At 39.4% G+C, this 22,261-nt stretch overlaps 1 protein-coding gene across 4 annotated transcripts in view; it reads right to left on the bottom strand.

The window, feature by feature from the left end:
• Positions 1–22,261, bottom strand: part of LOC132399331 (protein tweety homolog 3-like) — a 187,519-nt gene that overhangs the window by 34,575 nt on the left and 130,683 nt on the right. For all 4 annotated transcript variants that reach the window (XM_059979583.1, XM_059979584.1, XM_059979585.1 and 1 more), the window contains exons 8-9: positions 19,314–19,369; positions 6,731–6,823 (exon numbers count right to left, since the gene is read on the bottom strand). In XM_059979583.1, coding sequence (XP_059835566.1) covers positions 6,731–6,823; positions 19,314–19,369 — 149 coding nt within the window. The remainder of the gene's footprint in view (positions 1–6,730; positions 6,824–19,313; positions 19,370–22,261) is intronic.

Genomic DNA, 22,261 nt, shown 5'->3' with positions numbered 1-22,261 from the left:
TATTCCATACATTATAATGGCCTAAGCACACAAGATCTAGGTACACATGATACATAAAGTTACACATGACTAGTCCATCCTGAAATTTAACTTGCTTGCCGTTTGTTCTAAGCACACACTATTGGCGAGATGCCAGTCTCATCCAGGATATGAAAAGAGATGACCTGTGGTGTTTGCCTTGCTAATAATTTTCCACTCAATTTGCATGGATACCTAAACCAAAATATTTGGGGAAGTAAAATAAGTTAGGGTCCAAAAATTATTATATATTAGTGAAAAACACTCAGGCCTGCAGGTTTTTGCTCCAGTAAAAAATCTTAAATAATGAGAGAATGATCTGCACTCTGAGATAAACAAGCTTAACATACTGAAGATCCTGGGGTTAAATCAATTTTCAAATGAAAAGTTTCAGTCTGTCACTTTTGCCTTCCATCTATTTTTAGTCCTACAATTTCCCTCCTTTCAAAGTACCTTCTTTTCATTTTTTAAAAAATATTGCAAACTCTGCTACATTAAACTTTCCAAATAATAGGGTAATTTTTAAATTATTTCTTCCAGCAAGACCCAGAATATAGGTTTTTGCTGGGAGGTCTTGCACGGTGCATCACAGTTCTCTTGGTAAAGATAACCAACTGAACTGACAGAATGGCTTTAAAAACTGGATTCAAAATGTAATTAGCTCCTATTTAACAAGTTGAAAGTATTACAGGATTAAAATAACCACATTGTAACAACAAAAAGACTAAAAACACAAAAATTGCATTTAAATTAACCTCATAATATCAAACAGAGATTCTTAATTTTGCTTAACATAAAATTCCGGTTATAAGCTGAGAATTTGGCCCTAAATTTTGGTCCTAAAATTAGGGTGTTGGCTTATACAGAGGGTGGCAACTTTGGAAAAACGAACACACGGAAGACAGGTTGTACTTACTGGCTGTCTTAGAGGCAAATTTGTTCCACTGTTGACGCATGAATTCTTTGAATGATTTGTTTAAACTCACATCTAGTGGCTGCAGCATGGACATCAAACCACCAGGGATGACTGCAATGTCCATATTTTCAGCATTCAATGCTGCTTTTGTCTCACATGACAAGTGCACTTTGAACATATCCCAGACAAGTAGTGACTTTTCCTTCCTGAAACCTTCGGGACATCGACGCCACACCTCTTTAACCCACCAATCAACCCGCTTCATCCATCCAGCAGCGTTCTTGAACGTAACCAATAACACCCCGCGGGAATTTTCTGAGCAATCTTTGTTTTTTTGTCTCAACACAAGATAATTTCTATTCATAAATCGGGTGCAGCAACTTCGCATAGCTTTGAAATTTTTGCTAACCTCACAGTGTTTTTCAGCCTATTTCAATCCTTAAACTTGAATCATTTCTCTGGTAACAATGTATCTGGACGATCGCTGGTGATTCACCCACTCTAAAACATTTTCTTCCAGTTCTGGCCACTGGCATATTTTCCCGTGGTTTGCACATTTTGTCTTTGGCATTTCCCTCAGCATCTCCTCTGCCTTTCTCCACTCTTTCATTTGTTTCTTGTTTACACTAAGCTTCTTAGCAGCTGCAGAGTTATTCGTTCCTTTAGCAAAATCAACAACCTTCAGCTTGAAGCCAGCATATCACATTTGTTTTAATCTTTTGTACACGGCGGTCGCAGACTCAATACTGAGTACACGTACTGTTCCCACCACCCCGTGTTATGTTTTAACGAGATTACGATGGGCACTAAATGGTTTCTTAGGAGTTACATTTCAGAAGATTCTTTATCATTGGGAACCTAATCCAAAACTTCCCTCCCTGATTTATTTATTAAGAATTTGCCTATAACGCTCTACAATGTGCAGGCCTATTTTCTTAGCAGGTACTGGTTCACAAAATTTCCAGGTTCTGGATCTGACAAAGCTGAGTACCAGCATGTGAGAACTTGTGATCTTTTCTGGTTAAATCAAAAACCTCTAAAAAGGGGTCAGCTTATACAAAGTTAACATGAAAAAGTCAGTTTTTCACCTTGAAAATGGGGTGGGGGGGGTCAGCTTATATACCGGAATTTACGGTATCTTTCATCCTGCAGCTGATTTACACTCATTTCTTTCTATAAGTGCACTTGTATCAGGATAACCACAAGCAATCAGTGGACATGTTGGTTGATCAGCGAGCTTAGCAAAATGTTCGCAGACGTTTCGGCTTCAATCGAGAAGCCATCGTCAGTGAGCAATTGAGGGTGTTGTCTCCTCAGGATGGGCATATTTCCCAGATGAAGGGGCTGTGAAGGCTGTAATGCAGCTTGTGCTCTGGAGTACCAGCTACATAAACATCTGCAGCTAGATCATGGTGGATGATCAGTCCCAACACATTCAAGATTGTACAGTATACATTGATAACGTTAAAGAAAAACTTATGATTCTTTTACCAGTTTATTTTAATGTGTGTTCTTTGGTTAAGGTTTCAAAAGAGAAACAATCTCTTCAATTTCTCTATTAAAAGCACATAATTGAGCTGGTCCTAATGAATATCCTCCCCTTAGTTTTTCCCAGACTCTGCAACTAAATTACCTCAATTATCCTTAATACTCATTCTAAGATCTTTTTTTTAATAAACTTTTTTTTATTGAGTTTTCAAATAATTACAGAAATAAAAGAAAATATATGAAAAAAATATATATACCCTACCCCCCTCCCCTCTAACATCCCTATATAAAAAAGAAAGAAAGGGAAAAAAGAGAAAGAAAGAGCGCCTGGATATCGGAAGATCCCCACATGCTCCACGGAGTTCGTAATAACTTTAGTATATATATTTATTTCTTTCCCCAAATAACCAATTATTTCATCTTCAGAGCACCTATATATTTAATCCTGTCTTTTGTAAATAAGGGCGCCAAATTTTCAAAAATGTTTCATATTTATCTCTTAAATTGTAAGTAATTTTTTCAAGTGGAATACAGCCATAAATTTCCTTCTTCCAACGATCTAAACTTAAGTATGTATCCGATTTCCAAGTAACTGCAATAGCCTTTTTGGCTACTGCCAATGCAATTTTTATAAATTCTTTCTGATATTTATTCAATTTGGGTTTCGGTTTTATCCCTTCAATATCGCCTAGTAAAAATAATATTGGATTATGTGTAAGTTGTGTTCCAATAATTTGTTCCAATAAAACTCTTAAATTTGTCCAAAAAGGTTGAATTTTAGAACAAGACCAAGTAGAATGTAAAAAAGAACCTATTTCTTGGTTACATCCGAAACACTGATCGGATAAATTTGGGTTTAATTTGTTTATTTTTTGTGGTGTAATATATAATTGGTGTAAAAAATTATATTGCACTAATCTTAACTGGACATTTATTGTATTTGTCATACTATCAAGACATAGTCTTGACCAATTTGTTTCTTCAATTTTAATATTCAAGTCACTTTCCCATTTTTGTCTTGACTTATGGACTCCTTGTTTAATTCTCTGTTTTTGAGTCAAGTTATACATACAAGAGATAAATGTTTTAATCTTTCCTTTTTGAATTAGTTTCTATTTCATTAGATTTCGGCAATAACATTGTTTGACCTAATTTTTCTCTTAAATAAGCTCTTAGTTGGAAGTAACAAAAAGAGTATTGTTTGATATTTTATATTTATTCTTTAATTGATCAAATGACATTAATATTCCTCCTTCAAAACAATCTCCTATATATCTAATCCCTTTTTGAAACCAATTATATAAAAGTTGATTATCCATTGTAAAAGGAATAAGTCTATTTTGAATTAAAGATTTCTTTGCTAATAAAGATTTCTTTGTCTCATCATCAACATTTACCTTATTCCATAAATCAATCAAATGTTTTAATATAGGAGATTCTTTCTTTTCCCATATCCATTTAGATTCCCATTTATATACAAAATCTTCTCTCATTCTAAGATCTTAAGAAACATTCAAAAATATAGCGCCCAAAATGGACAAGATGCTTTTGTGGAACTTTGATGACACAAAGGTTGGAGGTGTTGTGGATAGTGTGGAGGGCTGTCAGAGGTTACAGCGAAACATTGATAGAATGTAAAACTGGACTGAGAAGTGGCAGATGGAGTTCAACCCAGATAAGTGTGAAGTGGTTCATTTTGGTAGGTCAAATATGATGGCAGAATATAGTATTTATGGTAGGATTCTTGGCAATGCGGAGGATCAGAGGGATCTTGGGGTCCGAGTCCATAGGATGCTCAAAACAGCTGCGCAAGTTGACTCTGTGGTTAAGAAGGCGTACGGTGTATTGGCCATTAATCGTGGAATTGAATTTAGGAGCCAAGAGGTGATGTTGCAGCTGTATAGGACCCTAGTCAGACCCCACTTGGAGTACTGTGCTCAGTTCTGGTCTCCTCACTACAGGAAGGATATGGAAGCCATAGAAGGGGTGCAGAGGAGATTTACAAGAATGTTGCCTGGATTGGGGAGCAAGCCTTTTGAGAATAGGTTGAGTGAATTCAGCCTTTTCTCTTTGGAACGATGCAGGATGAGAGGTGACCTGATAGATGTGTAGAAGATGAGGAGAGGCATTGATTGTGTGGATAGTCAGAGACTTTTTCCCAGGGCTGAAATGGCTGCTACAAGAGGACACAGGTTTAACGTGCCAGGGAGTAGGTACAAAGGAGATGTCAAGGGTAAGTTTTTTTACTCAGAGGGTGGTGAGTGCATGGAATGGGCTGCTGGCAACAGTGGTGGAGGCGGATATGATAGGATCTTTTAATAGACTTTTGGATAGGTACATGGAGCTTTGAAAAATAGAGGGCTGGGGTAAGCCTAGTAATTTCTAAGGTAGGGACATGTTCGGTACAACTTAGTGGGCTGAAGGGCCTGTAATGTGCTGTAGGTTTTCTGTTTCTAACCAACATGAGCAAACCTTTAATAATTTATCTACTGTTCTACTTCATTATATATGAACTAAATAATTTAATACTTCAACATTTTTATTAACTTATCCTAACACCCTGGTGAATGCTGTACATCAAGGAGATCTAGGGATATAAGCACAAAGTTTATTGAAAGTGGCAATGCAGTATGACAGAGTGGTGAGTACAAGAGTGCAATGTCGTGCTACAACGATACAAGATGCATGTGAAATATTGTGCTGATCAGGTTGCCATGCTGTGGGAAGGTTATGAATGCTAGACAGAGTGCAAAAAGATTCATCAATGTCAATGAGACCGAAAGCTTTAGCTGTAGGAAGGGACTGGATAGGGACTGTCTTTCCTGGAACAAAGGAGGCTGGAGGTGGTGTTGGGTGTCCATTTTCAAGTTCATAGAGACATAGGTAAGATGGATTGACACAGTCTCTACCCCGCTTCTCCCCCCCACCCCCCACCCCACCGCCAGGGTAGCCAAGTTTAAAACTAAAAGGCATGGGTTTAAAGTGAGAAGAGAAAGATTTAAAGAGGAATTGAGGAAGAAGTTTATAACTCAGAGGATGGTATGTTGGATGAGCTGCCAGAGGAAGCCATTGAGAAAGGTGCAATTATAATATTTAAGAGAGATTTGAACAAGTACATAGATAGGAAAGGTTTAGAGGGATATGGGCCAAATGCAAGGTAGTCCTACTTGCCTAGGTAGAGAACTTGGTTAGCAAGGAAACGTTTAGGCCAAACTGCTTGTTTCCATGTTCTACAACTCTGCCTCTATGAACTTCAAGCCCTAAGGGCAAAACAGTGTTCAAACAACACACCCACTGTTCAGAATTATACTACTTAGTTTGCATCACTTAACTATTTCTTCAAATAGATCATTTATACATTTGTGATAAAAACACACCTGTATATCTGTTAATTTCAGCAACCTATATTCCCATTGGTTGCATTTTCAAGCTTTAAAACTGTGACTCCTTTATCCAAACCTTGGTCATCAAATGCACCAAAATGTTACAGTTCTGGATCATAGATCCAGCGATATGCATTTTACAAGTACTGTGACAACTGGAGAATTTAAATTCAAGTAATTAAATAAATTTAGAATTAGAAAAAATGCTGATCCCAATAACAGCAAGCAGTACATTTCTGAAACACCCACTTAGTTCACCATATTTTACCAGGAAGGAAATCTACACTGCTTATGCAATGTGACTCTAGAGTTATCAATGGCTTTGATCTTAGCTGCTTCAGTATAATGGCAACTGCTGGCATTGTAACATCAATATTATGCAAATGAATTAATTATGTGGGGAAAATTGTTCATAGCAGAAAGGAGAACATTAATTTTAGGGTAAATATGAAGAACCAGGGGCAACAAGGAAATAGTTATTGTAATCAGTATTGCATTTCCTTAAAAAAAAGGATAGATTAAAGAGATTTCAGAATGTAAACTTGAAAAGGAAAAATAACAAAGGAGTGAGGCTAAACAAATTTCTCTTTCACAAAGACAGTATGTACATAATACACTGAGAAAGCTCCTGTGATAACTCAAAGTCGCATTGATTTGATGAAACAGGTAGAGTTCCTTACATTGCTCAATTTGTAAATGCCAATTCAACTCCAGATAAAGGAATCATAATAATATATGCCACCATCATCATTTTACAATAAAATAATCTTGCCTCATTATTTTCTTCATTATTCAGTCTTCACAGATAATTTCAATTTCACTTGGCAAAAAAAGCTCAAAAGTTTCTATGGAAATCTGATAAATTAAATGGAAAACTTGAACATGAAAAAAGATCTATTATTTTCCTTTCAATGAGAATACTTACATAAGAAGATGGAAACTCAGGGACAGCTGATTTTAGAAGTTCGGATACATGATCCTGCATTTCCACCAGAGCCTTATGACTTCGTGAGAGTTTCTGAAGGATTTAAAAGGAATAAAAACTGCATTACTTGTATTTCCCACACCGAAGCACATGTATTTTGACAACATACCAAAAAGCATGTTACTGTCAAGCTCCTCCAAGAGGACCACAACCTTGCCATGGTTTGGAGGCTTGCATGCCTCAATGACCCAGACAGCTATGTTGGCTGGAGTCAAATCTTTATGCTTTGGCTCTTGGTCGGGTCACCCATGCCAAACAGGTCAAAGGGTGGAAGCTAGACTAAGAGTGGTCCATCTGTCCTCCACGTTGGGGTTCAGCTCAGGGCTAAATTGTTAAAGAAACAGCAATGAAGAATCCTTCAGATGGTGATGGAGGACCTTCACTGCTGCCCTAAATGCCAACAACGTAACAGGCAGTAAGTAATGTCAAACCAGTCCTGTCTATCTAACTACCCAACACATTAATCTCATTACACCTACATGTAATTGGCCAATATTTTTTGACAGACAAAAATGTGAAATTGAGCCTTTGGCCTATTTAATTAGTAATATCAATGTCACGTCCATGAATACTCATTGGAAGAGGTGGGATGATATTGCCACCATTGTTATGCTAACACAACAATTAACACTGCTACTGATCTTTATTACATGACTGCTTTTTAAATAGAGCATAGAAAAAAATGGCTCTGGAACAGAGCCTATGGCCCATGATGTCTGTACTGACCAGGGTGCCAATTCACTCTCTAACCCAGGCAACATCCCGTTGAATCTCATCAGCATCCTGTCCAAAGCCTGCACAGCCTTCCTGTTCTTTCTACGTTCATTACCATGTAGCTTCGCAAAACTCAAACACCCTCTACAAATTTGCCTTGGCAGAAATCTCAGGTGGCTTACAAGAATGAATACATTTGCCAGAGCAGTGGTGTCACAACAAGCATACATTCAATGTCAGAAAGATCAAGGTATTGATTGTGGACTTCAGGAAGGGGAAGTCATGAGAACATGCATCAGTCATTATCGAGGGATCAGCAGTGGAAAGGATGAGCAGCTTCAGGTTCCTAGGTGTCAACATCTCAGAAGATCTCTCTTGGGCCAAACACACTGATACACTCACAAAGGCAGCACACTAGTGGCTCTATTTCATTGGAAGTTTGGGGAGGTTTGGATATCACCAAAGGTTCTTACATATTTCTGCAGATGTACGATAGAGAGTACCTTATAAGGAGCCAACAATGCACAAGGTCGCAAGAAGCTGTAAAACGTTGTAGACCCAGCCAGTTTCATAACAGTCAGAAGCCTCCCCATCAACAAGGGTATCTTCATGTGCCAGCAACTCAGAACTGTGGCATCCATCATTAAAGGCCCTCACCGTCTGGGACACGCCCTTCTTCCATTATTACCATCGGGGAGGAGATACAGGAATTGGGGTTGGTTTATTATTATCAGTGTATACTGCTTATACAGATCAAATCATTAAACAATCCTTTGAGGTGGAACAAGGTAGAACATTAACAGAATGCAGAATTAAGGCCTCCACCATCTTCCGAGGCAGTGCATTCCACACCTCCACAACTCTCTGGGAGAAGAAGTTCTTCCTCAACTCTGTTTTAAATAACTGACCTCTTATTCTCAATCCATGCCCTCTGGTACTGGACTCTCCCAACATCTGGAACATATTTCCTGCCTTAATCCTATCAAATCCTTTAATTATCTTAAATGTTTCAATCAGATCCCCTCTCAATCTCCTCAATTCCAGTGTGTACAAGCCCAATCTCTCCAATCTCTCTGCGTAAGACAGCCCTGCCATCCCAGGAATCAACCTAGTGAATCTATGCTGCACTTCCTCAATTGTCAGAATGTCCTTCCTTAAACCTGGAGACCAAAACTGTATACAATATTCCAGGTGTGGTCTCACCAGGGCCCTGTACAAATGCAAAAGGACATCCTTGCTCTTGTACTCAATTCCCCTTGTAACAAAGGCCAACATTCCATTTGCCCTCTTCACTGCCTGTTGCACTTGCTCATTCACCTTCATTGACTGAGGAACTAGGACTCCTAGGTCTCTTTGCATTTCTCCCTTACCTAACTCTACACCGTTCAGACAATACTCTGCCCTCTTGTTCCTGCTTCCAAAGTGGATAACTTCACAGTTATTCACATTGAATGACATCTGCCAAGTATCTGCCCACTCACCCAGCCTATCCAAGTCTCCCTGTATTCTCCTAACGTCCTCTTCGCATGTCACACTGCCACCCAGTTTAGTATTGTCAGCAAACTTGCTGATATAGTTTTCAATGCCCTCATCTAAATCGTTGACATAAATCGTAAAGAGCTGTGGTCCCAATACAGAGCCCTGTGGTACCCCATAGTCACCTCCAGCCAGTCTGAGAAACACCCATTCACTGCTACCCTTTGCTTTCTATCTGCCAACCAGTTTTCTATCCATGTTGAAACCCTGCCCCCAATGCCATGAGCTCTGATTTTACTCACCAATCTCCTATGTGGCACCTTATCGAATGCCTTCCGAAAATCTAGGTACACAACATCCACTGGCTTACCCTAGTCTACCATCCCTGTTACAACCTCAAAAAACTCCAACAGATTAGTCAAGCATGATTTGCCCTTGATAAATCCATGCAGGCTCGGCCTAATTCTATTACTGCCATCAAGATGTGCCACTATTTCGTCCTTAATAATGGACTCAAGCATCTTCCCCATGACTGACGTTAGGCTAACAGGGCGATAGTTCTCCGTTTTCTCCTTCCCTCCCTTCTTGAAAAGTGGGATAACATTAGCCACTCTCCAATCTTCAGGAACTGATCCTGAATCTAAGGAACATTGGAAAATGATTACCAATGCATCCGCAATTTCCTGAGCCACCTCTTTTAGAACCCTTGGATGCAGACCATCTGGACCCGGGGATTTATTAGCCTTCAGTCCTACCAGTCTACTCATCACAGTTTCTTTCCTAATTTCAATCTGGCTCAATTCCTCTGATATCTTATGACCCTGGCCCATCCATACATCTGGGAGATTGCTTGTGTCCTCCCTGGTGAAGACAGATCTAAAGTACGCATTAAATTCTGTTGCCATTTCCCCATTTCCCATAACAATTTCTCCCAATTCATTCTTCAAGGGGCCAACATTGTTCTTAACTATCTTCTTTCTCTTCACATAGCTAAAAAAGCTTTTGCTATCCCCTTTTATATTCCTGGCTAGACTGAGCTCATACCTGATTTTTTCTCTCCGTATTGCTTTTTTAGTTAAGATCTGCTGTTCCTTAAAACTTTCCCAATCATCTGTATTCTCACTCATCTTAGCCCTGTCATACTTCTTTTTCTTTAATGCTATGTAATCTCTGACTTCCTTTGTCAACCACTGTGGCCCCTTCCCCCTCTTTGAATCCTTCCTTCTCATTGGAATGAACTGCTTTTGCATCTTTTGTATTATCCCCAAGAATATCTGCCACTGCTGATCCACTGTCTTTCCTGCCAGGGCATCGCCCATTTAACTTTGGCCAGCTCTTCCCTCATGGCTCCGTAGTCTCCTTTATTTAATTGCAACACTGACACCTCTGATCTGCCCTTATCCCTCTCAAATTGTAGGTAAAAACTTATCATGTTATGATCACTACTTCCTACTTCAAGATCACTTATCAATTCCTGTTCATTACACATCACCAAGTCCAAAATAGCCTCGTTCCTGGTTGGCTCAAGCACAAGCTGTTCCAAAAATACATCCCTTAGACACTCCACAAACTCCCTATCCTGGGGTCCAGCACCTACCTGATTCTCCCAGTTCACCTGCATGTTGAAATCACCCATAACAATTGCATTACCTTTAGCACATGCCAATGTTAACTCCCTAATCAACTTGTACCCAATATCCACGCTACTGTTTGGGGGCCTGTACACAACACCCATCAGGGTCTTTTTACTCTTACTGTTCCTCAGCTCAATCCACACAGACTCTACTTCCCCTGTTCCCAAGTCACCTCTTGCTAAGGACTGAATCTCATTCCTCACCAACAGGGCCACCCCACCCCCTCTTCCCATATTTCTGTCTCTACGATAGCACGTATACCCTGGTACACTCAATTCCCAGGCCTGATCCCCTTGCAGCCATGTCTCCGTTATCCCAACAATATCGTAGTTCCCCATTTTCATCTGAGCTTCAAGCTCATCTGTCTTATTTCTGACACTACGCGCATTCAAGTATAGAATTCTTAGCCCATTCCTCCTCTCTTTGCTTAAAACACTATCTATTGTACCTAACCCAGCTCCTTGAACTTCCATCGGGCTAATTGCACCTTGAATTTTGATGACCTTCTCAAGATCACCCAAACCTTCTACACATTTAACCCCATGCTCCTTCTGACCAACCCTCTGTACATGTAACTTTTCTAACACATGTTCTGTCTCACCTTTCTCCTTTACACAATTAATATTTGGGAAATGTGTATTCCCCACCTGTCCCTTATCCTTCATCATATCATCTTCTCTCGTAATCTGGATCCCTGCCCCCTGCACATCTAGTTTAAACCCCCCCGAGCAGCACTGGCAAACATTCCTGCAAGAATGTTAGTACCCCTCCAGTTCAGATGTAGACCGTCCCTTCGAAACAGATCCCAATGTCCCTGGAACAAAGAACAATTATCCAAAAACCTGAACCCTTCCTTTCTGCACCATGCTCTCAGCCTCGTATTAATGTGCATAATCATTCTATTCTTCGCCTCACTCGCACGTGGCACAGGTAGCAATCCTGAGATTGTCACCCTGGAGGTCCTGCCTTTCAGCTTCCCTCCTAACTCCCTGAACTCTCTAAGCAGGACCCCCTCACTCACCTTACCTACATCATTGGTCCCTACATGGACCACTACATCTGGATTCATGCCCTCGTTCTCAAGAATAGCCTGCACCTGATCTGAGATGTCCAGGACCCTGGCACCAGGGAGGCAACATACCATCCGAGACTCCCGATCTGCCCCACAAAATCTCCTATCTGCCCCCCTGACTATAGAATCCCCTAAAACTATCGCTCTCTTCTCTTCCCTCCTCCCCTTTCTAGTTGAGGGTTCAACCTCTGTGCCAGAGGCAGGACCACTACAACTCATTCCTGGTAGGTCATCCCCATCAACAGTATCCAGTATGGTATACTTATTGTTAATGGGAATGGCCGCAGGGGTGCTCTGCCTGCTCCCCCTGCCTCTCTGGACCGTCACCCATCTGTCTACTTCTTGGATTTTTGGTGTGACTACCTCCTGATAACTCCTATCTATCTCTGCCTCTGCCTCCCGAATAATCCGTAGTTCATCCAGCTCCCACTCCAACTCCCTAACTCAGGCTGATAGGAGCAGCAGCTGGACGCACCTTTTGCAGGTGTGGTCATCAGGGACAACTGTGTTGACCCTGACTTCCCACATACCGCATACGGAGCACACCACTGCTCTGACTGTCTCCCCCATACCTGAACTGGATTAATAGAATAAGTCTAAAAAGCACCGAGCGACCTTACCTTCTACCCCTCAGTGAGCAATCACACAAGCTTACCGAAGTCCCCTTACGCCGAAGCCCACTTAGCCAAAGCCCAGGACTCCGCTGCCCGCTCTGAAAAGAAGTCCTGCCTTTTAAAGTGCGCGCTCGACGCTGACGTCACTCGCGCCTGCGCAGTTCCCCCTCCTCCACAGGTATTGACCAGGTAGGCTTAAATCCTACCTACAACGGTTGAATTCTCTAAGCTTCCAGCTGAATCACAAGCTGTAACTTCCTCCCGATTCAATAAGGTGCAAGATCATAACAAGGTAGGGTTACGAGGCCAAGTCCAACTTATGGTACTAAGGAATCATTCATTAGTCTTGTAACAGTGCAGAGAAAGTTTCTTGAGCCTGGTGGTATGAGTGTTTAGGCATTTGTGTCTTCTGCCAAAGGAAGAAAGAATGTCCAGAACGGGTGGGGTCTTCAATTATGGTGGCTGTTTTACTGAGGTAGCAAAATGTATAGTCCACTGAGGGAAGGTTGGTTTCCATGATGTGTTGAGCTGTGCCCACAATCACACGCAAAGCAATTACCATACCAATCAGTTATGCATCCAGGTAGGATACTTTCTATAGTGCAATGATTAAAATTGACAAGCATATTCAAACTCTGTTTAGCCTCCTGAGGAAGCAGAGGTATCGCTGAGCTTTCCTGGTCATGGCAAATATGTGGTTTGACCAGGACAGGCTAGTGGTGATGTTTGCACACCCAGCAACTTAAAGTCCTCATCCTCAACACCGCTGATGTTGAGAGGAGTAAACGTCCTTCCTGAGAGGGAGCATAAGCTATCTCATTCCTGTACTTTATTTGAGATACGGACCTCTGTATCATCTGCAAGCTTGTAGATAGGGCTAGAACAGAATCTGACCATATAGTTATAGGTGTACAAGGACACAGCCTTGTGGAGCACCAGTGTTGAGAACAATGGTGGAAGCCTTGTTGTCTATCCTTACTGATTGCAATCAGTTAGTCAGGAAGTCGGTGATCCACTTGTTGAGGGACATATTAACTCTCTGGGTATGGAGTTTGGTGATGAGTTTTCTCGGAATTATAATACTGAAGGCAGTGCTGTAGTCAATAAACAATAGTCCAAAGCAGGTGTCTTTCCTATCCAGACACTCCAGAGATGAACGTTGGGCCACGAAGATAGCATCCACTATAGAACCACTTCAACAGTAGGTTAGTTGCAGTGGGTCAAGGTTGTTTGGAAGGTTGGAGCTAATGCATGCCATGACCAGCCTCTCAAAGCACTTCATGATGGCAAATATCACAGCCACCGGGCAGTAGTCAATAAGGCACATTACCGTTTTTTAAAATCTACCAGGATGATAGTGGTCTACTTAAAACAGGTGGGAACCACAGATTGAAGCAGGAGTTTGAAGAATCACAATGTTTTAGAAGCAGCTCCTTTCCCTCTGCCATCAGATTTCTGAACAGCCCTTTAATCAATGAACACTAGCTCATTACTTCTCTTTCACTATCTATTCATTTTTGTAACTTATAGTAAATTTTATTTTTTTCACTGTACTGCTGTGGCAAAAGAACATATTTCACAATACGTCTGTGATAATAATCCTGATTCTGAACTGCATCAGGGCTTCACAAAATCTATACATAGTGCCTGACTGATTAAAAAACACCAACAGGCTATCCACTTCTGCTGCCAATTTTAGAGAGCTGTGTGCATTTGCACCCCAAGTTTCCCCTGTACATCAACTGTCCTATGGGTCCTGTCATTTTTCTATTCCTGAGCCCACAGGTCTTCTACCTCCAGTCTCTTCAATTCAAACAATATTCCTCAAAAGATAATTGGCAGGTCAGATTTTTGAACCAATTTCTAAACCGTGCAACTCAGTATCTCAGACTATTAGAGAGGCAGGCACAGTTGATAATTTTAAACGCCAGCTCAAACCTATTTATCTAACTATGCTTTTAACTAACACCTTTTTGACTTTTATTTTCATGTTTGCACTTTATCCCATTGTAAAGCACTTTAAATATATTGTTTGTATGAAAAATGTGCTACAAGTTAGTATTATAATTTAATGTTTACCTTTCTAAAGTCTTGAAATTAAGGAATCACTTCACTGAAATCTGATTTGGAATTGTTTTTTTAAAAGGAAAAGCTAACCTGAAGCTGCAGCTGATGAAGTAGAGACAAGACTACTTCACTGGTAAGTATTTGACTGCAATACTATATGATACATTGGAATCAAAGTTATATCCAAAATTCCACCTACTATTACCCCATTGAATATAGTATTCAAAGATTTATAGCAAACAAATTTAGTTTCTACAAATAATAATTACAGCCATTAAGCTCTAGGAGACATTTGTCTGAATTTGAATATATACAAATTTGTAAACATTGCCAATGTATTAAGCCAGAAACAATTTATAAACAACTCTGCATCAAGCAGACCAAAGACATTGTAAAAAACTTGTGACCGCACAGTAAACAGAGACCTCAGGTCACAATCTCCATGTTACCTTGCAAGTCTTTGCCAAGAATCTTTCCTCTACCAAAAAAAAAACCAACTGTCCCCTAGACATGGCAACTTTCAGCTGCATTAGCAAACAGTGTGTGTTCTTACAAGTTCTAAACGTCAAGGCAGTCTATTAAAGAAATCAGCTTGTTTTCACTTACTGCTACAACACTAGTACAATCATCCACATTCAACACCTTTTATTTACTTCGGTTCTTTGTGTTTTATTACTGGGAATGGAACCTCTATTGTTAAATGTTCTATTCACAATATTTCCAATTGCCTAAATTATTTTCTAAATAATAATGACTCTTCACAAATGTTATTAATACACAAATTGCTCACGAAGTTTCAGGTAAGCACAGATGAAGTTATACCATAAAGTCCAGAGGAAAAGGCTTCCCGCTTCTGCCTAACTTAAAGAAAGTTTGAACTTCCTGTGTTACAAAAGCCCCAAAATCAAAAATGGGTCAAGAGTTCAAAGTAAATTTATTATTAAAGTACATATATGTCACCATATACAACCCTGAGATTCCTTTTCTTGCAGTCAATCCAAGAAACACAACAGAATCAATGAAAGACCACATCCAACAGGACAACCAATCAATGTGCAAAAGTCAACAAACTCTGCAAATACAAAAGAAATATTAAATGAAGTATATATTTATAATTAGAACATGATATTGAGAACACAAGAGTCCTTTAAAAGTGAGTCCATAAGTTGTGGGCACAGATGGGGCAAGTGAAGTTCAGAGAAGTTATCCCCTCTGGTTCAAGAGTCTGATGGCTGACGGTAATTGTTGTTCCTGAACTTAGCAGTATGGGTCCTGAGGCTCCTGCACCTTCTTCCTGACGGCAACAGCAAGAACAGAGCATGGCCTGAATGGTGGTGGTGAGGGGTCCTTGATGATGGATGATGTTAGAGAGGAAATCAAGGAACCAATTGCACAAGGAGGTACTGAGGCCAAGGTCTTGAAGCTTATTTAATATTGAGGGGGTGATAGCATTGAATGCTAATCTGCAGTTGAGGAAGAGCATCCTGATGCGTGCATCCCCACTGACCAGACATTTCAGGGTTGAGTGAAGAGCCAATGAAATGGCATTTGCTATGGACCGGTTGTGGCGGTTGATAAATTGGTTCGGATGCAAGTCGCTTCTCAGCCTGGAATTGATGTGTTTTTATCATCAACCTCTTGAAGCACTTCATCACTGTGTTTGCAAGTGCTACCGGATGATAGTCATTGAGACAGGTTACCATATTCTTGGGCACCAAAAGTTAGGGCTTTCGGGTCACAGAAAGCTACGGCTTTGCAATTCAACCAAAGGGTCAATTTATGAAGATTCAATTACTGTCAAATAGTAAAAACTGTCTAACTCATTCTCAGCTGCCTGTTTTTTTCACAAAATATCCTCTTTATTTCATTTTCTACACCCAATACAGCATTTCTTTCATTTTTCCAGTTTTACTCTTCCAGGCTCAGACTCCACTTGTTACAGCACTAAACACCACCACCCTTTTCCCAGAATAAAGGTGTGACTATGATTATTCAAGTAGGCCCAAATTAACCCCATCTCTCCTGGAAACTGTTGTTTTTGTCCTACTCTGATCATAGCTTCAAATCTTTTCCTAGTAACATCAACAATTGCATTAGTGTGTTCCTTGCACTTATTCTAAACTTGAAAATGTCATCACTTTTGCTACCAATTTCTACCTTGTCTTCATAAACATATGGTTCATCTCTGACTCCAGTTTCCTTTCTTGCTCAGCTGCAAACATCCATTAACAAGTCTACGGACTTCTATAGCTATGTTGACAATACTTTATCCCTACCTTGCTCATATAAGGATACCATCCCTTTCTTCCATCTATGTCATACTGGTTCACCTCTACCATTGTGGATAGAACTCATACTGCATCTCTATTTCCCATAACTCTGCTCCAACTCTCTTATCCTGGAGCATGCAATATCAGAGTAGCACTTGCCATTACTTCCCACCTCATTAGCCTTCTCATTCAACTATTGTTCATCCTTTGAAATTTCTGCCAGATTCAACCAGGTTCCACCCCAAAACACATTATTTCCATCCCCTCTCTCTTCAACATTTTGAAGATATCCTCCCCGCGACTCTCTGCTTTGCTCTTCCATCTTCACCAACCTCTCCCTTGCCTATGGTACTTCCCCTAGCAACTACAGGAGGTGCAACACCAGGCCTTCTCACCATCCTGGGACACAAACAATGCTGCCAGGTGAAAAAGTAATTCATCTGCGTTTCAAGTTCACAATGTGAGCTCCTCTACACTGGAGAAACTAAATGCAGATTAGGTGAGAGCTGTGCAGACCACCTCCATTTAGACCACAGGAAAGAACACAAGCTTTTGGTTGCCCACTTCCTCAATTCACCATGCTACTTCCATTCTGAACAACACACACAAAATCCTGGTACTCTCAGCTCAGTAAACTGACTGTTTCCTCTCTACAAATGATAACTGACTCTGTGTTCCTCCAACATTATGTGTCTTTTTCAAGCTTTCCAGCACCTGCAAAATCTTGTGTTTATTACTCCCATTCTGATCATTCTGTCCATAGCTCCCTTCACTATAACAATAAGGCCAAACACTTCATTATCCTGGCACATTGAGCCTTCCAAATTCAATATTGAGTTTCCATTTTTATCGTCCTGTCTTCAATATTTCTTATTCTATTAATGTAATCTTGCAACTGCACTCAATAACACATTTGGACACACTCTGGAGATATGCATTTTGATCTATCCATACTTCTCTTTTGCCAAAAAAAGCTAACTTTCTCTCAGTTCTATCAAAAGTCCATGAACCTGAAACAGTAAGTAGCTCTATCTCTTTCCACAGTTAATGCTTGACTGGCAGATTATTTCTAGTATATTCTGTTTTTATAAGTGAAACATTTGTTCACCCAAGCTTCTAAGTATTACAGACTCAATGCTAAATTTCAGAGTCAGGCAATTCCCATGACTAAAGAGTCAGCAACATATAACAGTTTTGTTTGTGAATACAACCTCTAAATTGGTCAAAAGTGTCCCACGCTCTTTTCTGTAGATGCCTTTTTCTACACTAATTTAGTATACTAAATTTTAAACAGATTCTTGGCAAGACATACATCAAAGAAAAGATCAAAACTAAAATTACTTTAAGTATGTTACTCAAGGAAATGCATTCAAAAATTAGGAGCTCTGTACAACTGTGTTGGAGAAGCTATTATATGTTGCTTAAATTCACACACAAAATATATTCTTCTACTCACTATCTATTCTTCTTAAAACATATTTCCAAATACAACAGAAACAGGTAGAATAACATTACTTGACTGACTTGATGCAACAGAGAGAAGTTCAAAAAACTACCGCACTGAGATGAACCAAGTTATTATGTGTTAGCCAGAGAATTTAAATGTTTAATATTTATCTGGGATAAGCAAGTCAAGTCACAGCCTGAAGTACTTGGAATAAGAAGAAAAGACAACTTAACTTTATCTATACAATTCCTTTTGAGAGGCATATCAAACATTTGTACAGTCGGCCCCCCTTTTCCGCGAAGGATTGGTTCCAGGACCCCTCACGGATACCAAAATTCACAGATGCTCAAGTCCCTTATTCAACCTGTCACAATGCGGTGGACCTTAGGACCCAGCAGAACCCAAGACCTTATTTAACCTGTCTCAGTGCAGTGGACATTAGGACCCAGCGGCAGAGATCTGAATCCGCAATGTTCCTGTTCATGAAAATAATCACGATAACGATTGAAAATAAAGTGGAAATAATAAAGCGATTGGATAGAGGTGAAACGCCATCAGTCACTGGAAAAGCATTAGGCTACGTTGGTCAATGACTGGAATAATTTTGAAGAAGAAAGTGAGAAAGGCTGTGCCCTGATGAAAGCTACAATTATTACTAAGCAACGCAGTGGTTTAATTATTGGGTTTTGGGTTTTTGATCCACACATCAACCCAGCACGGTGGAGAGCACACTCCATAGCAATCTGTCACTAGATGGAACTCGGGAACTTCTTCCCGAGCCCGGCGCTGAAACATACGTTCATATGCATGTGTTTTATATGCATAGAAAGGTAAAATATGTACTATATACGAATGCATACGTTTGACTAACTGACACTAAATAATACCAGATGTACCTGTTCTGACTTACTTAGTAAGAGAACTTCCGATTTTTTTCGATCCCAATCCATGATAAACCATGCACATTCTCCCGTATACTTTAAATCATCTCCAGATAACTTATACCTAATACAATGTAAATGCTATGTAAAATAGTTGTTACATTGCACTGGTTAGTGGTTAGGGAATAATGACAAGAAAAAATGTCTGTATATGCTCGAACAACAAGTGCTGGAAGAACACTTCTGGGTTTTCACGATTCGCGGTTGGTTGAATTCGCAGATGCGGAATTCACGGATAAGGAGGGCCAACTGCACGTAAACGACAATTGATGTTCTGCATGCACTCACCTGTTGAAAAGGGTTTGGGTATCCAATGTTGCATACCAGGTAATAATTTAAAGCATCTGCAAAAAAAAAACAAAATGAACATTTAACTATTGATAAATCCTTTGAACAGATTTATAGAAAATTTGAAAGATATGGCCAGATGATTTTAAAGCTCAATGGGGCAAAATCAGAAATTCTAAAAAGCAATCTCTGTCATACCTTCCAGTTTCTAACTACTTCCGAACGGCTACACAGCTTCAGAGCTGTATGTCAGACGTGGCTATAAGCAGCATTGGGATCCCACAGGGGACTATAGTGGCTCCCTTCCTGTTTATCCTGTATACCTTGGACTTTAGATACTACTCTGAGTCATGTCATTTGCTGAACTTCTCCGATGGCTCAACAATAGTTGGGTGTATAAAGAGAGGACTGGACGATGAATATAGGGGCCTAGTAGTCACATGGTATAAGCTGAATCATCTAAAGCTCAACATCTGTAAGACAAAGGAGATGGTGATGGACTTTATGAAGACTAAGCCTGCACTGCTCCCTGTTATTAATGATGTTAGGGATGTGGATATGGTGAGGATCTACAAGTACTTGGGGTATACCTGGATGAGACTTGAGTGGAGCACCAACACAGAGGCTGTGTACAAGAAGGGCCACAGTCACCTTTACTTCACAGTTCCATCAGAGTATGCAGACCTCTCCTTCATGTTCTACCAGTCTGTTGTTGACAGTACAATCTTCCATGCAGTGGTGTGCTGGGGCAATGGCATCAACATGGGTGATGTCAACAGACTCAATAAACTGATTAGAAAGGGTGGCTCTATTGTAAGAGTCAAACTGAACATACCAGAGGCTGTGGTAGAACAAAGAACCCTTTTGAAAATCCTAGCAATTCTGGACAATGTTTCTCACCCTGTTATGCCACCTTGTCTGAACAGAGGAGCACTTCTAGTCATAGACTAAGACAACTGTGCTGCTTCAAAGAGCACTAAATAAGGTCATTCTAACTGCTTCAGGTAATTTTTTTTATTCTTTCCTTCTTCTCTTCTAATTTTTGTATATTTGTGTACTTGTAATGCTACTGTGACACTAATTTCCATTGGAATCAATAAAGTATCTATCTATCTAATGACTGGCAAAAGAGGGAAAAAGGACATAAGTTGCAATCACCACTTATAACAAGTGAACTTTAAAGATACTAATTAAACTGGGACATATTCAGTATTTCACTGTTGCTTCCACTTTATGAAGAGGCGAGCAGAGGCTCATTCTGTATTTCATATGAGCTTTTACATTAAAGGTCACCAAATAATTTACATTATATAGTGACAAGCAAAATTCACAAGAATTCTGAAGCTGAGCCAAGTCAGTCTTCTAATCATTAAAGATCCGAAATCCTATTTTAATATATTTGTGTGGGCAATTTAAGATGCTAGCATCAACACCATGCCAAACTATATCAAAGAAGCGCAAGGTATAAAAACTTCTTGCATTTCCTCTCTGCAACAAACCCACTGGAAACTAATGATACGCACTGCATTGTCAGCAACTTATTGTTGAAAAAAATTATAATTACATTTTAAAAGTTTACCAAAAATTGCAAACGTTTTTAATAATTATAATGTTCATTAGAGCTCTAGCAGACTGAGAAAATGGAAATTTTATTATTCAACACAAGTTAAGGTCCTGAATTAAAATCAATGTTTAAGTATTCACCTCAAAAATTCTGGCATATCCAGTTCTTTAATTGTTTCCCAGCAGTAGCAGTTTTTGTTTCACAGACCTTACCTCTCTAAATGGAATTAACATTGCCCCTACGGATAGAGTATGTCTTTTGAATATGATCATGAACTTTTCCGTTACGTTTTCGTAACTTCAAAACATTAAACTAATTTAAAGGAAGACACAGGAGCCCAAAATGCAAGTCTAACTTCAGATTTACTTTAAGCGAAGCGCACACGTATCACGTGAAAGTGTGATGAGGTATGCAATTCATGTATTTATACACATAACCCATAGTGAATAATTTAAATGAACTAGAATGCTTAATCAAATAATACATATACAAAATCACTCAAATATTACTAAACTATTAAATACTCAACACTTTCTATTGCACTTATTCACAAACTACATAAAGCAACCTATTCAATGCATACTGTAGTTTTTAAACCAAAGGATTAATATTAGATATGTAGCCACTAGAATTTCTTTTTTGCTTTCAATGCTGAACAATTTCATGTAGAATCAGAACAGTATCTTCTACCAAATAAGCTGGCTTTTTATATTTTCATTGGCAAATCCAATTGCAAGCCACAAAATATTTATAAACTGCTTCAGCACTTCTTCCATTCTTGTAAATGATGGATTGTACAGACTATGTGACACAATGATTACCACACCAAGAAAAAGTAACACGCTATGTTTATATATTTTGGTAGTTTAACGTTTAAGCACTAGGTTTTTTGTAAAGGTACTAATTTTACCAAATAATGGACACAAAATAAAAATCGCTGAAGAACACAGTCACCAAACATTTATTCTTGATGTAGCTTTTTTAAAAAAAAATGTAATTCTCTCAGAAATGGTATTACACTTTCTGATTATTCTTAGAAGATTTGGAGGGGAAAAGGCAATTTGTATTTGCCTTCATGCTCAAGGTGTCAATAACCTTTATGATTGTACTTGTATATAAAATATGTAAAATTTTAGGGATTACAGTAAGCATCCCATGAATCATATGCACCTCTAATCATAAGTTATAAATATCTAGCCAACACAAATGATTTAACTGCACTAATGCTGAAGTCAGAAAACGCAATACATTATAGTATGTTCCCCATGATTACCATAATCAACTTTAAATTTCATGTGCTGAATTATTTATGACACGTGTAACATATTGGCAAAGACATTTAAGACTTACTTAGTGCAGATATTTAATAGTTTATCATTGCATA

The sequence above is a fragment of the Hypanus sabinus genome, chromosome 9 (genome assembly GCF_030144855.1).
Source record: "Hypanus sabinus isolate sHypSab1 chromosome 9, sHypSab1.hap1, whole genome shotgun sequence".
NCBI lineage: Eukaryota > Metazoa > Chordata > Chondrichthyes > Myliobatiformes > Dasyatidae > Hypanus > Hypanus sabinus.
This window is presented reverse-complemented; position numbering and strand designations above follow the sequence as displayed.